General features: G+C 42.4%; 1 protein-coding gene across 5 annotated transcripts; it reads left to right on the top strand.

Annotated features, from left to right (window-relative positions):
• The first annotated feature begins 633 nt into the window (after positions 1–633).
• Positions 634–15,927, top strand: ZFAND5 (zinc finger AN1-type containing 5). Of its 5 annotated transcripts, none has more exons than XM_075739551.1 (6): positions 634–882; positions 4,500–4,657; positions 5,110–5,221; positions 5,628–5,725; positions 13,887–14,012; positions 14,265–15,927. In XM_075739551.1, the coding sequence occupies exons 2-6, from the start codon at positions 4,507–4,509 to the stop codon at positions 14,411–14,413; spliced, it is 636 nt and encodes a 211-aa protein (XP_075595666.1). In that variant the 5' UTR covers positions 634–882; positions 4,500–4,506; the 3' UTR covers positions 14,414–15,927. The 5 variants fall into 5 exon arrangements, with proteins under 5 accessions (XP_075595666.1, XP_075595668.1, XP_075595667.1 ...); XM_075739553.1 differs by having other exon boundaries at positions 646–882; positions 5,095–5,221; XM_075739552.1 differs by lacking the exon at positions 634–882 and adding an exon at positions 1,972–2,451.
• The last annotated feature ends 675 nt before the right edge of the window (positions 15,928–16,602 follow it).

Below are 16,602 nucleotides of genomic sequence, written 5' to 3'. Positions count from 1 at the left end.
TGAAAAGTTGCCCAATGGTTATTTGCTGTACACTTTGCATCGCTTTACGCGTAAGAAACTGCAGGCAGGACCCAAGGGATCCAGCCAGGCCGCTCACAAAGAGCGCTCCAGCGGCCCAAGTAAGCGCCCCGACTCTCCGAAACGCCGCGGTGTGCCGGCGCTGAGGCACCCGGCACGGCTCCCGGCGCGGATGTGAAACCCGCACGACAAGCAGCCGCTCCCCGCCGGGACCCCCTGCCCTGCCCTGCCCTGCCCTGCAGCCCCCGGCCGCTTCCCGGCCGCCTCCCGCCGCTGCCACGGCCACGGCCACGGCCACGCCCCCCGGCGGGACGGGACGGGACGGGACGGGACGGCCGCTCTGCACACGGCCCCTTCCCTCCCGGGGCAGACGTATCTCTGTGACGTCACCCGGAGCGGCCTGGTCCTCCCGCCCCCCGCGGGCAGTGGCGGCGGCACCACGGACGGGCAGCGTGCGCGCTCCCGCCTCGCTTCGTGGGCGCCCGTTTCCGCAGCTCCTCGCCGCCCCTAGGCGGCAGCGCGCATGCCCCGACGGCCTGCGGCGGCCGGGAGGAGGCGGAGGCGGAGCCGGCGGGCGGGCACGGCTCCCTCCTCCTCCTCCTCCCCTCCTTCCCCCTCCCCGCCTCCCTCCCTCCTGCGTCTTCCCGCCGCCCGCCCACCCCGCACGGCGCGTCTCGCTTCGCGCCGCCGCCGAAACGGCCGCCGCTACTGCTGCGGGAACAAAGGAGGGAAGCGGCGGCGGCGGTGCCGCCAGCTCCGCGCCCCGCGCTCCCCCGCCCTCCGCTCTTCCGACAGCCGCTCGGAGTCACCCGCGGCGCCTTCTGCGACACCGGCCGCGGGGTTTCTGGCCCCCGCCGGGAACAGGTAGGTGGGGGCCCACGGGCTGGGCTGGGCTCCCTAGGGCCTTCACGGCGGCGGGGGGGTGTGCCGACCTCCCCCGCGGGCCGCCCCTCCGCCTCTCCCGGCGGCCCCGTCCCGCCCGGCACGGTGGGGACCCCCCGGGCAAGGCTGGTACGGAGCATCGCCGGCGGCCAGACAATAAGGTTTCCCTGGCCGCCGCCGGCGGGGCCCTGGGGGCCGGCAGCGGCGCGGGGCCTGGCCTGGTGATGTCCGGGCCGGGAGTGACTCAGGGGTTTGCGAGCAGCGGCCCGGCCCCGCCGCTTGGCTGCGCACCCCCGCCCGCCGGCGCTGCTCCTCAGGCCGGCAGCCTCCGGGTCTTTTGTGTTCCGGTGTCCTCGGCGGAGGAGGCGGGGGGACAATTAAGACGTACCGCGCTGCGGGCGCTTGGCAGCGGCTCCCCTTTTGTCTGACTCACCCGGCCGGGCTTCACCCTCCTCGGGAAGCGCCCGGTGTCGGTCCACCTTGTCCGTATCGACCCCTCCGCCCCGCTGCCCCCGAGCGCGGCCGTGCAGGGGCGAGCGCCCCGAGAAGCCTCGGTGAACCGCCCTTCGGTTTTGTTTCTGTGTGCCTCTTGTTTAATTGTGGCCCCTCTTCGAGAGGAGTATGTTGAAGTAAATAAGTATTTCGGTCAGCAAGCCCATCGCTGACGCAGTTCCCGGGTTTTATGGTTGATTTCGGTGCATGTTGGAGTCTTTATTTCCGCCGTTACGCTAAAATGTGGAAACGCCCGGCGGGAGCGGCAGGGCCTGCGGGAGGGAGCCGGGCTGTGCCCGCTGCTGCCGGGATGGCCCGGCCATCGCCTCGGGGGCGGCTTAGGTGCGCGGCCTGGGTCGCTGACGGGATTTACGTTCCTCTCCGAGTTTGGCTGGTAACCGCCGGGATGAGCGGCGTGAATTGCTGTTGGGAGTTAACACCTTGAATAAAAGGTCTCCTGTTTGTGTCGGGGGGTCCCAAGGCTAAGCTGGAGCATCCCTGACGTTAAGACCTCCCCTGATGGTGGTAGAACAAGACCTTTTTTAATTGTCTTTTTTTTTTTTTTTTCTGCCCCCGAAGGGGAACAGCTGGGTTTTAACCACCCACCCCCAAGGTCGCGGGGCGCACTTGAGAAGCGGTGGTCGCCCGCTAGGCCCCCGATCACACCCAGCCGTCCTCCGTGCGCGCCGCGAACTGGCGGCGAAAATGGCTGTTGGGAGATGACGGACTGGTGATGCTGCATTTTCTGGATTGAGTTTCAGCATCCGCACTCCCCGCTCCCCCCTGGAAGGAACGGGTAATCGGATTTCGCCGCCGCCTCCTCTCGCCGCATGCGTTCCGGGGCCCGGTGGGTCGCGCAGGAGCCGGCAGCCTGCGGTAGATATAAATAGGAGCTGATTTCAGAGGGCCGGTGGCGGCGGCGGAGCGCCCCGGCCCCCCGCGCCCGTCACGTCGCAGCCGTCTGACAGGCGGAAGCGCGAGCCCTCGCCCATGTGGATGTGACGGGCGGGCCCGGCCGGCGGCGGGGAGCCGCTTCTCCGGGGAAGCGGGACGGAGCTGGTAAGGAAGGGTTTAGCTGCCTGCTGGTACGCCCGGGGGTAAGGCTGCGGTAGCAGGGCCAGCCGGCGTGAGGGCACGGCAGCCGGTTTACAGCTGGCGGTAGGCGCTTCTAGGAGGGACAGAGGTGACACCCGGGGCGCTTTCTAGAGCCTGGAAAGGCACGGCTGCTTAAGCGTAGGGTAACAGCGACTTGGCCTTTCAATCAGGGGCATGAATTTCAAGTAGTGGAAGAATGTGCTGACAAAGGAGCTGCGAAGATTGGTTTGTAGTACGCTAATGCCGTCATTAGCACCTAAAGCTGGATTTAGTAAGTGGAGAAACGTGTTTGCAGCACGCTGATTTGGAAGTGGAGCAAGTCGGTTGAGAGGCTGGTGGTGGCAGCGTGTTTGATAGCACTTTGAGCTTACCTGCTTAATAAAAAGGGAGAAGTACAATCTTTATTTGTATTACATAGACATAAGCCTACATTACAGGTGACAAGACTTTTTAGGTTTCTCTAGGTGGGTGGTGGTTTCTTCTGACTCACTTGACTAAGTGTGTATGGCTGTAAAACGTCATCAGGGCAAGTGTGTAGCTGTTTGGTAGTCCTGAAAGGAAGCTATTTATTCCTGGAAGGTATTACCAGGGCATAAACAATGCAACTATTTATACCTGGAAAATGAGGTCCCGTGACCATCAGCAGGCAAGTAGATGCATTTTGCTTGTTTACGTTCTCCTGCTCTTGGTTTACTTTGATCCCAGAAATATAGTTTTACTAGACAAAGGTAGCTGTCAGCTGCAGTTGGCGTACTAGTGGAATGTAAGTTTACTACTTGCAATGTGGGATTTTTTTAATTAAAAACGATATTTCTCTGTACACTGTACTGAATTCGCTTTCTGCATTTTTGACTTCTCACAGGCATCAGCAGTCAGATATCTCTTACTGTGACTCTTCCTGAGTAGGACGACAGCAATCTAGATATTACATTAAAATCTCTCCAAGTGCCATGTACAGTGCTTCTACTAAATTTAAATTTGGAGAGGACAAGTGCAATGTTCTTACGTGTCCTCAATTTGTAGCAGATTGCTTGATTACTGTGTTCTAGTTTTATTGCCCTTGGGAGTTAAGGATTTGGTTGCTGTTCAATTTTTCTACTAACCTTGCTTTGCCAGAGGTTAACCAGCAGTGAAGGTGAAGTATTTTTATTCCTAACTTCTGCAGTTCTTGGAAGAGAGTTAGCAGTGTCTGCCTTTGGGAGGCTCAGAAGTGTTCCCATAAATTTTGTAAGATAAAGCATTTAACTGGCTTTTTCTAAAAAAAAAAAGTGTAGGCTGTGTATTAGAAGATATTCAACAGGTCAAAGTTGTTAATTGTGTTTCTCTTTGAAGATTCTCGGTTGAAAGGCTCGTTGTACACATGTTGTTGCCAGTTAGTACTCAGTATCAGGTTTCATGGAAGATTTAAGCAGTGTTCACGGCTTTGTGTTGGAAACCCCTAAAGATAGGAATACAGAGTCTAAATGGCTGCTGCCAATACTTAAGGGATTTTTATTGTTCTGTTTGACAAATGTATTGTGAAAGCAGGAACTGCTAATAGTGGAATTAGCATCAGAATGATGCAAAATCAACGTTACTGAAAAAGTGAGGCTCTTCTGCTGGAGGGGGGAAAAAATAAGCTATGTTATTTGTCAGAACTGTTTAGTAAATGTGAACTTGGTCTTGCTTATTCTGCATGTCTCTGTTAGTGCTCAGAGGTTGGTAATAAAGGGCTTTTTTGGCTGTCAAATTGAATTTGTTCATAAGCTGCACATGCAGCTCAGTGGCCAACAAGTACATCATTTCTCAGTATTAATAAGATGAAGCTTTTTCTTCTCTTAAAGGTTCATAATGATGTTACTTAGCAATACAATTGCAGTATTAAAAGGTATATTAACATCCATATAGCCCTCTTTAAGAATGCTGATATCACTTTTGAGGGGCGGGGTGAGCAGACGTACTTTAATTCGATAACTCAGTAATTGATTTGGTGACGTGCCAACTCCTAATGCAGTTCTTGGTTTTATTTACAGCATCGAGATGACTCAGGAGACAAACCAGACCCCAGGGCCCATGCTTTGTAGTACAGGATGTGGATTTTATGGAAATCCTAGGACAAATGGGATGTGTTCTGTTTGCTACAAAGAGCATCTTCAGCGACAGCAGAATAGTGGTAGAATCAGCCCAATGGGTAAGGGTGTGTGATGTGTTTGGGTTTTGGTTTTGGGTTTTTTCTGTGTTTTGTTTGTGGGTTTTTTTTAAATAAAACATGTAGAAGATAAGGAGGAATCCCAGAACGTTTTTCAGGAGATCTTCTGAAAGCTGTGTACTAAATCAATGACTGTCAAAGAGAATACTACTTTAAATCATAGTAAAGATAAAAATACATTTCTGTGTAATGTGTTCTGGTCCGCTTGGCATTCAGCCATAACTTGCTTTCCCACTTTAGCCTCCTCTTTTAGCATATTCTTATACAAATCTGTGTTTTGGTAGTTAACAGTATAGCTTGTCTTTAGGTAAGAAGTAATATGCAGTAGCAGTGAAGATTGTGTACAGCTGTGAACTGTCTGCATACAAGACTATTTGACTAACATGTATTCCACAATTTGTTCATAACTAACTTCTCAGATTCTTGTTATATAGGAACAGCCAGTGGTTCAAACAGTCCTACCTCAGACTCTGCATCTGTACAGAGAGCAGACACTAACTTAAACAACTGTGAAGGTGCTGCTGGCAGCACATCTGAAAAATCAAGGTAAGATGAAGGTATTACTTTAAAGTTTGAGTGAGCTGTGAGTGTGCAGCAAGTTGGACTGCAGCAATCCTGCACTATTGCAGTGAGTTTCTGCGGAGGAAAAAGGGTCAGTCTACCTGGCAGTGCTTTATGAATCTGTGTAAATAAGAACTGATTAAAATATATGGCATTGGACTACTACATTTAAAAGTATGGTTTTGATTTGTCTGGATAAATATTTGCTACAGATTTGCTGTTTTTCTTCTAGGGAAACTAAAATAGAGTAAAACGTGTTTTGAAGATAGTAGAGGTCAGGAATGTGTATCGGTAGTAATTGAATGGGTAGTTTATTAATGGGTCTAGAGAGTTTAAGCTTTTATGCATGCACAACTAATGTAAATTATATGTTTCACTGTACTTAAAACAGAAATGTGCCTGTTGCCGCTTTGCCTGTAACACAGCAAATGACAGAAATGAGCATTTCAAGAGATGAAAAAGTAACGCCCAAAAAAGAGGCTGAGCCAGGTATGTTTGCAGAGTAAAACTGAGTACAAGTGGTGACTTAATGGAAGCTGATGGTTTGTTTACTTTATGAGTAGGCATCTGTTGTGGTGATGATCTTGAAGAACTGTTAAGATGATTGTTAAGGCTGCTTTTTGAGTACTCTCTCTTCAGAATCAAGAAAAAGGACTAGTACCACAATAGAGTTAAGATGCTTATTCAATGTTGGTAAAAAAAAATTAAAAAAACTATGACACCTGTGAGAGTGGTTTTGCTCCCAAACCTTTATTTTTAAAAGTAAGGCACTCTAAAATTGCATTTGGGCAAGGTGTCAGTTTTGAAGTAAAAATGTTGAGATTTCTTTATATTATCTAGCAGTACAATTCTGGCTGACTCATGGTGATCGAAATGGCTTGTGCGTTTGGAGAATGGAGTTCTTAAATTCCATTCTACAGAGGAGTGAGTCTTTTAGGGAGGGAATACTTGGTTTAAAAATACTAACAAAAGCTGTTTAGGGTTTCTGAACTAATTGAGTAATTGGTAGATATAACCAAAGCATTGTTCCACATGTGTAGGATACTTGCAGCCTTAATTTTGCTGGCTGTGAGTTGTCGATTTAAAAACTTTATTCTTGTACTGGAAGGTGGTAGCTGTAGTAGATAAACTATTTCTTGGAGGGAGGCAGGGAGGGGCAGCTTTCTCAACTACAACTGGTGAGTGACTGAATTCATATAAATTTGTTCAAATGGATACCTTAACATACTTAAACATATCCACATGTTTTTTAATTTAACAATTCTGGAACAGTCTTAAACCACTCAGAGCTGATGTTTAGTAGGAAGTCTGTTCACTCAAGCTGAAGATAAATTTTGTTTTTTCAATTTTGGAGTCAGTGAGATGAAAATTACAGAAGATACTACTCAGCACTGTATAAAAGTGATTTTTATCTAGATATATCTTTGCCGGCAAAGACTACTCTAACAGCTGGTATTCAATTGCTGAGTATTTGTACAGAGGATTTTATTATTGCATAAGTCATGCTCAGTCAAGATTCTGTGACATGAACTAAAGTACAGTTATACAATATGTTGGGTTTTTCATTATGTATAGACTGAGAGGAGATTTGTGCAAGTATTAATTTCCTGTAACTGATGCAATCTGAAGAGGCTTTCCGTATGTAACTGAGAAATAGTTTAGACTTTGCTACAATAATAATTATAAACCTATCTTGCCTTGTTATGAATTCTTACCTGAAATGTGGCAGGCAGGAAAGAGGAATATATAAAATGGTAGCAGTGGTAGAGTAATAGTCTTATTAGAAGTGCCAGTAGGAGTTTGTGACTTTGCCAAGTGTAAAGGACAATCTTCAGTTATTGCTGACATATTACCCGTTTTTCAGGTACTGCGAGTGAACTGTATGATAGTGTCACACAGCACTCCATTGATGAGCATAGGGGAAAAAATCCAAAAGCAGCTCAAGATACTTATGTATTGTTGTAAATAATCTCACCGGTTGAAACCAGTAAAAGCTGTCAAAAGCTTGTGTAGAGAACACTGGAAAAAATACCACAGAACTTAAATGTGTCTGGAAAAAACTTGTGGCAACAAAACTGCCTTCCTGAGTCCATACCTGTAAATTTGTGAGACAGCCTCAGCTACTCCAGAGCCCGAATTCCCTTTTAAGTGTTATGGTTGTAGACGGCATAGGATAGTCTCCTTAACATACAATTCTTAGGGTTTGTTGGACATCTGAAATAAACAAAGTGTTGGCTGTATTCAGTAGTACATTGATCTCTGTTGCAGGCAAGAGAAGCTGGCCTAGACTTTTTATAAAAATCTTTGTTGTGTCTGGCCTGGTTGCATTTTTTTCCTCTTTCTTTTTCCAGCAGTATCCAATATGTGTTGGTCTCCCCTCTCAGTGAGGAACTGAAACAATGGTACATAAATCCGATCGTGCCTCATAACAACAAAGCTTATACTTTCTATGAGGTGTAATTCTCTAAGATAATGCCACAGCCATGGAGTTGCTAATAAAAACCCAGTCTAGTTGTAAGCACAGTTTGACCCTAGCAACTGCATTTCATAACCATAGTAACAAATTACGAATAAACAATGTAGCTATTAAGCAAAGCATCTTACTCTCCTTTTTTAATGTCTTCAACAGTATGAAGTCGCATTTTCTTCTGCCAGATTTTCATTAGTAAATGAAGTTTTGGATATTCCCCTTACAAGCCAGGAAGTAACAAATAGAATTGCATCAGGTCAACTGATTGGTTTATTTTTTAGCAGTCTGTAGCATAAAGTTATACTTGTTTGCTGTTGAAATTGAAGCAACTGACTGGAGAAGGTGGTGATGTTGAGAACAATGAAACAATGAAGCTTAACAGTCTTATTTTTCTTGATTTTTTTTGTTTTCTTTTTTTTCCTTTGCAAAGTTTGAGGTTGCAATGTAGATTCTCATCCAGAACAAATCCAGTGCTAAGAAAATTGTATCTTAATGTTTGAAGGAAGAAAGGCATGATGGATGTAACTGACCTAGTTGGTTGTAATTCACATGTCTAATATGCTATGTTTTCTTGTTACTTGTAATTCTGTAGTTCAACTTGTTCATTGCAATTTTATAATTGAAAAGTGGCATGTGTTCAGTGCAGTTGTATGGTCTGAAATGCTCATAAGTCAGAGAAATCTAAAGGCTAGAAATCTACATCTAATCTAAATCTAAAGAAATCTAAATGTTCAAACTGATGAGGGGGGACTATTTATGAAACACTTTTTAGAGGATTTTGATAAGCTTTTGCACTTCTTAAGGATTGAATTCTATGCAGTCTTGACCAAAGCCAGACTATACCCAAAGCATTGTAGAAACATTCATAATTGCTTTTTTTTCCTGTGCTGAGTTGCAGGAATTAAATGCAAAAGCCAGCAAACTCCTTTCCTTTCCTTGTGTTACACTGAGAGCAATATATCTAGCAAGTTGGTGAGGCATAGTGGAGCCTTTCCTGAAGGGTTTTTTTTAGCAGGTATTCAAAGAGAAATAAAAGATCTATACAAGAAAGAATTGAGTTACATAGTAACCACTAAAACTGTTTTGAAAAACAAGTATGTTTAAACAATATTATTGTTTAAAGTGACAACATGTTTTTAGCATTTTCTTGAGGTTTTGTAGGTCATTACCTTGCTGAATGATGAGCCTCCAGTCAGGTTTGTCATTCTTTCCACATGTAATTAGTCTCAGCATGAATATCAGAGGCTTGGGGGGGTGGGGGGTTGTTATTGGTTGGTTTTGTTTGGCTTTTTTCTTTAAACCCAGTCATAGTTCTGTTTTAGGGAGTAGTGTGAAGTGTGATTAGCTATCATTTTGTGAAGCCACAGCTGCAGAGTAGCACTGCTTGTAAAGAAAGTGAACCAGAAATTGAACTTATTATGGTCTTGTGTAAATTACATGTTAAAAATACCCAAATACTGTTAACTTACTGTATAATTCCATCCATGTTGTAGCTTACTCTTCTTGTTCCTGAATTAATCAGCTTCAGAAGACAGCAGGCAATGATGGTTGTCTCCTGGCTTTCTACCAGGCCAATATGATAGTCATTTTACAGCTGTCCTGCATTCAGGTTGAGACCCTGTTGTGGGTTACCTTCAGTTATACTGTAGATGGAACCAGTGTGTTTTATCTGTGATGTGTACGTTGTGTCCCAGGTAATACTGTGAGTAACATGCCAAGTAGATAGATAGCTTATGAGATATGGTAGGCTCAAGATAGTAACTACATGATATTCCTTAAATCTTGTTGCAATGAGTGCCTTGTTAATTCTGATTTGTTTTCACACATGGCTGTAGTATTTAAACCATGTTGCTCTCTGTAGACAGTTCCTTTGTGGCTGTTGGTAAAATTGTCTGATATAACAACGCTGTCTTGTGTTGAAAATAATTGGCTCGTCTTCATGTTTCCCATGACTGCTGTAACTTCAGTAGATGCCCCTGATTGAAACAATTCTGAAATGAAATCAGTAATCTCTTCTAAATCCTGAAGCTATTGACCTTGGAAAATAAGACTGAGGACCCAACTGTTGGTCCTGTGCTTGCTGGTGATAGGATATTTTATTTTAACAGCGGTATACCACAGCCATCAAGTCTTCATGGTGACCAAACTAAACCATGTTTCTGTGTGATAGTGAAACTGGCGTATTTTTACATTGACTATCTATTACTGTTAGATTAATACAATGTGCTGAGTTGCACATGTGGGAGATGAATTGCATGCTGCAGAACATTTCTATTGCTTTTCTTTGGCATGAAATTAAACATGATGGCAGTTTATTCTGCAGCCTTTCATCATGAGCACTTTGGCAAAGCACTTCTACCTCCTGAAGAGTAAAGTATTTATACTCAGGAAGCTTGATAAAGCATAATAAGTACTGTCTATCTTTTCAGACTAAAATTTTATAGAAAAGTCCATTGTGTTAATAGGCAATATAAGGATTGCACAATCTCTAGTACAGCTTTCTGCTCCAGTACTGCAGAAGTGCAGTCTAATGTCTTTCTGATGACTTCTGACTTAACTTTTTTTCTCTTTTATTTTAATTTTACCCATTCTTCCATGGTGGGAGTTGGGGGTTAGCTACACCAAGCCAGAATGATTAAATAATTTTTTTTTAATGCTTTCAAGACTTCACTCCACTGGTATGCTTACCATTTACTAGTACTTTGAAAGTAAGGCAGTTTAAGCTGTGGGGATCTTATTTTGATAATTTTTGTTTAGACAGAAAAGCTTTCAAAAACTTCTTAGTGTTACTTTTGTAGACCTTTCTCGTCATTTTATATGATATAGGAGGAGTTAAAAGTAATATTGCTTTACTTTCATCAGGTTTTGTTCAGCTGTGAAATTTCAGTAGAAAAATACCTACAGTAGGCATGCTCTTCTGCAGCAGCCATACTGGTTTGTATAAGGAAAACTACTGTCAGTTTTGAAAAATCCTGTAAGTCCTACGTAGTCACTGTGGCTTAATACTTTGGGGTCTGGGAAGAGTTTTGTTCTCCATTTTGTAGGACCTTTCTGTGTATAGGTTGAGTAACTGTCATGCTGTAGCATGTGACTAACTTCTTTCACCAGTGGCCTTGCTGTTCCCACATGCCTTCTGTAAAGATGCATCTTCAGACTACGTGTGAAGGAAATTTTCCCAAAGTCATGATGCAATGCCTGTGTTTGTGTGGGGTTTTTTCAGGCATCTCTCCAATACTAGGATTATGTTAGTCTTTTTCCTAGCAGAGCAATGGTGGTCTTCCTTGTTGTGCCTGATAGCAATGCATCTTACAGTACCTACACTTAAGACCAAAATAATAGTAAAGGCTTGCCCAGTTATGAAAATCTGTTGCTCCTAAGCTTTTTGGCCTTGTAATAGGAGAACTGGAAAGTAAACCTGATCAGGGTAACCTCTTCAGCTGAAGGTTGGGAAGGGAAGTTACCAAGGTGATAGAGAAGGGTACATGCCAACAGGAACTCTGTTAAGGTGCTAAAACCTTTGGTTTAGTGGTAGGGGATTTGCTTCATCTGAACACTGTTACTGAAGAAGCAGGTTTACAAGTACGAGTAACCACTGTTTTCTGACTTGCAGCATTTGTTCAGTTATTCATTCCATGGTGATCACACAGCAATCAGAGCACTTTGATTAACACTGTGTGATTTCTGGCATAAAATTAATTTAATATATTAAAGACTGGAATTGTACTTGCCTGGTTGGATTTGGCTTCTGTGCTAAAAGAAGCCTTTTGTGACAAGCAGTTGTCAAGATAGTATCTGATGAATTTATATTGGTGCCTGATGTCATGGCAGAACAACTACTATCTTACGGTATTTTTCATCTAAGCCACGAGTTGATGAAAAAGGGGTTTTGTTCTGAGCTTAAGTAAGAGGCAGGGTAGACAGCTTTGCCTCCATCCTAGCCATTATTCAGAAGCACGTTTATGCAGGTTTAACATGATAAAAAGTCATCATCAGACTTAACTCTGGTGTAAAAGAGAAGAATCCTTTATTCATGGAGAGTAATAAATTGAAGATTTTAATTTGGATTTAGGGCCCTATGTCATATCTTGTCTTGGGACCTTTTAGTGCCTATTACTGCATGTTGTGGACTGCTTTTCCTTCTTGGAATGTGTTTTAGTTGTGGGGAAAGGATCCTGTTCAGCAGCTCTTTCAGGAAATGTGCCTCTACAGTTTTTTAAGATCACTTTCCAGTTCCATTTTCCCTTAGATTAATTTGTTCTCAGTGCCTTCATTTTGTGGTAATCTACTAGATTATCTCTTTGCCTTGGTGGTTCCTGGGAAGTTGCTGTTTCCACTTTTGCTTCCTTGTTGGCGTGTTAGGCAGTGATGAAGGTTGCTCCTCTTCTTGTTTTCATGTTCTCTTAGTGCGTGTTTTGAGTGACTTTAATTTTAGGTTACTGATTTACCCCTTCTTCTGCATTTTCTGTTGCATCTGATTGAAACAGCATGTATGCTCTCAGGGTTTGTCTTTATAGGTTGGTTCTGATGCAGATGAAGCTTCCCCCTGGCTAGCTATACACCAGATTGCAAAGTCTGTGAGCACTTCTGATTCCTCTTTTTCATCTGCCATGGCTTATGATTAGCATTTCATTCTTAAACTAATTAGCAATATAACAAACCTAAAAGGAGTTTGACCGTGCTTTTTGGGAGGTGTTCGGCCTTTGTTTTTTTTTTAAGGCCATTGCTGATGGCTGTTAGCCAAGGTGCGTAGTATCCAACAGGTTTACGCTGTTTGTGATACCACTGTTTTTTAACCTGGTTTTTGGTCACATGGAATTTTTTTGTGATGAGCACTGAAGGTTTCTTGTTACCTCTGAGAGCTTGTCACTTTTAAATCTTGTTTAGATTATGAAGGTCTGACTAGGGGCTGTCTTGTATGGTGAGGCTTTCTAGCTGTTAGTGGTAAAAGTGAGCTGGTTTTTGGAATACCTATGAACACAGTAATGCAAACACAATTTGAAAAAAACAAGTCTGAAGAGTAAAGATAGAAAACAGGTCAACATATTTTTTTTATGTCTGGAAAAAAAACACCCCACTTTTCACAGGATGCACTAATTACTGATCCAGAACAATCTTAACCAACAAATCCTATTTGTGTGCGTAAAGTTGATTACAAATAAGTCCTTAAAGCTTATATACTCCATTTATTCTGGAATGTGTTTTGTAGTTTGTTCTATTTTAGAACATCATACAGCTGGGAGTGTACAAGAAGCAGGTGTTAGTTGTGTACAAACATACCTCTCTCAGCTTTCCTTTGTTCCGGTTTGGATATAAAGAGTATATTAAAAAAAAAAAAAGTTTGATGGAAAAAAATTACACTTTTTGACAAAATTAACAGATTCAGAAGTTCACAAAAGAACACATTTTTATCCTTCAGAGAACTTAAGTGAAAGGTGACTCAAGTTTGTGTGAAGGTGTTCATGACAGAGGCAATTGAAAAATGACTCATTTTGACTATACCTGCTTGAACATTAAAGCTGAATACGGTACAAAAATACTGATATTCAATATAAATCTGCACTTCGTTGTTTAAATTACTGAAAGTGTCGAAAACATGAGGGCTCTCTTGAACTGTGTGTGTTTTGTAGCTGTGTTCTGGATCTGTCAGAATCAGTAGCTTGCTACCTGCTGTCTTGGTGGACTGTTTTAGGCATCTGACTTCGCAGCTGTAGTGGCAAAGTAACCCAGTACTATGATAGTAACATATAACTGAATTTTTTTGTTTCAAAAATATGTTCCTATTAGTTATTCTCTACAGCTGTGGCAATATTACTGTTTTAGATTAAATGTTACTTGGTCATAAGATTTTTTTTTTTAAATACTAAATGTGTGCGTGGAACTTCTGGAGTTACTTTCCAAGCCTTTAACACCTGTATAGGTGTAATGAATAAGTGCCTTGTATTTTCTAGCTGGTGGAGCTGTGGGGCAAATCTGATTATCTTGTGTAGAGCCAAAAGGGAAGAATAGAGTACCTAAAAATCCTTATTTCTGACTTACATTTTTGTAGACTAGTCTATGTAGTACTTCCAGCAACAAACATCAGGGTCTTAGTAGGGGGAATTAATCCTTAAGAAATACATGCATTCTAGTGAAGTCAAGAAAAGGAAATTTAACCTTTATTTCTTTTGCTTGCTTTAACAGTTGTTACTCAACCAAGCCCATCAGTTTCTCAGCCTAGTACTTCACAGAGTGAAGAGAGAGCTCCTGAACTGCCCAAACCAAAGAAGAACAGATGTTTCATGTGCAGAAAGAAGGTTGGCCTTACAGGTATGAGAATACTTTGTCAATTTTGAACAGATCCGTATGGTTAGTTGCCTCTTACTTGATTAAATGTGATGAAATATCTGTACCATTAAAGTTGTTCTTCAGAATCCAAACAACTTAGTACAGTTGCTCATTGTTCTTACTCTGTATGTCAGAGTAGACAAACATAGCCCCTTTGTACTGACTAAGACCTTAACTTGCACCCTAATTAAATATGAAGCTTCCTAGTGATGTTGCTTCTTTTTCTATCTACAGGATTTGACTGCCGATGTGGAAACTTATTTTGTGGACTTCACCGTTACTCTGACAAGCATAACTGCCCATATGATTACAAAGCAGAAGCTGCAGCAAAAATCAGGAAAGAGAATCCAGTTGTGGTGGCTGAAAAAATCCAGAGAATATAAATTAACCTGCTTGCAAAAAGACTGACTGACTTTTTGTTTTGTTTTTAATATAACATAGGAAAACATGAAAGAGCAGGTGCATGGCCATTTTCCTTTGTTCTCCAAAGTTTTACTTTTAGTCTTGTCTGTCTTAATGATATTTCAGAAAGTTTGAGTGTTTGTTACAGGCAGGATTGGATTGATACAGCCCTTGAAAATATATATGCCCTTCCCAGAATATAATTTGGATGATCAGAAACCTGCACAGGAATGCATATGCACAAAGGACAGACTTTCTAGTTCACATGTGCCAAACAGATGTATGCTATCTGCATGTTTGCAGCAGATCTGCCTTTTGAAAAGTGTTTGAGGTATATAATCTTTGGCTAGTGTTATGTGCCTGTTACGGAGAAGGATACATCAAAAATGTTGGCAGTCTACTTTTATCACTTAAAATCTCATTCTGATTTTTTAGTTTCCACACTCCCGTTGTTTTCCAGCAGAATGTAAGCTATGTAGAAAGGTCCACCATCCCAATAAGATCAGTGTTGGTGCCGTATTTAGTAAAGTCACTTACCAGTTGCATTGAGGAACAGGAAACAATCAGATACGTATGAGAACAGCACTGCTTCAGAAAAGATTACATTAACTTTAAAATAATGAAAATAGGTTCCCAAAGGAAATGTCCTGCTAGGAACTTATGAACTGGCCTGCAACAGAGTTGTCTGCTTTTCCTTGCATAGCTAAAAATGTTGTGTAGCACAATACTGTACGACTGGTTTACAGAAAAAGTTACATATGTTTTTATACATACCACAGCAGCTCTATCAAGCAACATGTGTCTGAGTAAGTTGCTGAAGTATTAGAGCAGTTTATTATTCATATACTACTTATGTTCTGTGTGTTCTGAGTTCAAAAAGAATATTAGGAGTTAATTTTTTTCTAATTTTAAATATAACAGTTTCACCGTTCTGCATGGAAAACCATACCCAGCGTGGCTACTGTAGACTTAAGTGGTAGCTGGAACCACTCTTGGAGGGCTGCTTTATCATTTTTAATTGTACTTGGGTGTAGGACTGTAGTGTTCTTGGGTGTATTGCATGGGCTGCATTATCTACAGCATTGTACAATAACAACTCTAGAAAAGGCAGTATACTTCACTGATGCTTGTCTGGTAATATCACTTCTGTGTTATAATGGAAGGGGTTTTTGTGATGTATGAAACTTGTGTTTTTTATATAAAACAAGTACAGTTTAGACTAGTGTTGTGGTAATGCCTGTTCTCATCTGTAAATAGTTACGTATGTACACAAGGCGCTACTCCTGACCTTTTGATTTTTATTGCAGTGTTCAGTCTTAGTTTTTACTTCACTATTAAAAGCATCAGGTTTTTGCTTCTAACTTTGTTCTTCTGAGTTATTAGATATACAAACATGTACAGATAGTTCATATTTATGTATTGCACATAATCATGCTACCCAGCATCTATGCTATATTGTATTATGTAAATAATAAAAATCATGTACAGAAGGAAATACTTCCTTTTGTGATAGTTCATTGATTTTAGTTATTTCTGTAATCAGAAGGGGACCTTGCAGAGGTTGACCTGTGAAGTTAGTGCTAAGTTCTTCTGGATGTTTAGGTCTGCCTATGTCCTTATTTCTTGTGTGGATATACCAACTTCTTTTAAGATAACTTTCCTGAGCAGCTGGAATACAGATAACTACTTGATGCTGGCAAACAACAGTGTGATTAAGGGGAGCAAAGGAAAGTATTAGCAATGAACTCCAAAGGCCTTTTCTTCTGCCCACAAAACTTAATTCTAGTGCATCTGTTATAATAGAGCAAATACACTGACTACACCATTCTGTCCACATCTTCACCAGCAGACCTGGGTAGACTTATTGTCAGGATCTGTATCCAGATACGGATGTTAAATATGCCACATTTATCCTTTCCAGTGAGAAGGACAGAGCACAGAGCACATGTTATCTTGGAGGAAGACTTCTTCACTGCTGGATAACACATAAAAATTGCTTATATCAGAAATGGATAATGCGCATCCCACCAGTGAGCTGATATGTGCTAAGTTACTACTACAGTCTCTGTATATACCTCCAATAAGGGAACACAGGCATGCTTTGAGACGTTATTGTCCAGGATGAATTTTATGACTTAATCATGGAACTGCTTTAAAGCACCAAAATTAG

The sequence above is a fragment of the Balearica regulorum genome, chromosome Z, assembly GCF_011004875.1.
Source record: "Balearica regulorum gibbericeps isolate bBalReg1 chromosome Z, bBalReg1.pri, whole genome shotgun sequence".
In the NCBI taxonomy this organism is placed as follows: Eukaryota; Metazoa; Chordata; class Aves; order Gruiformes; family Gruidae; genus Balearica; species Balearica regulorum.
This window is presented reverse-complemented; position numbering and strand designations above follow the sequence as displayed.

Bases quoted from the DNA above. Each gene is read 5' to 3' on its own strand.
- ZFAND5 (XM_075739553.1), top strand. From the start codon at position 4,507: ATGACTCAGGAGACAAACCAGACCCCAGGGCCCATGCTTTGTAGTACA. The intron at 4,658-5,094 runs GTAAGGGTGTGT...CTAACTTCTCAG, and splicing joins TGGTAGAATCAGCCCAATGG to ATTCTTGTTATATAGGAACA. The intron at 5,726-13,886 runs GTATGTTTGCAG...TTGCTTTAACAG, and splicing joins CAAAAAAGAGGCTGAGCCAG to TTGTTACTCAACCAAGCCCA.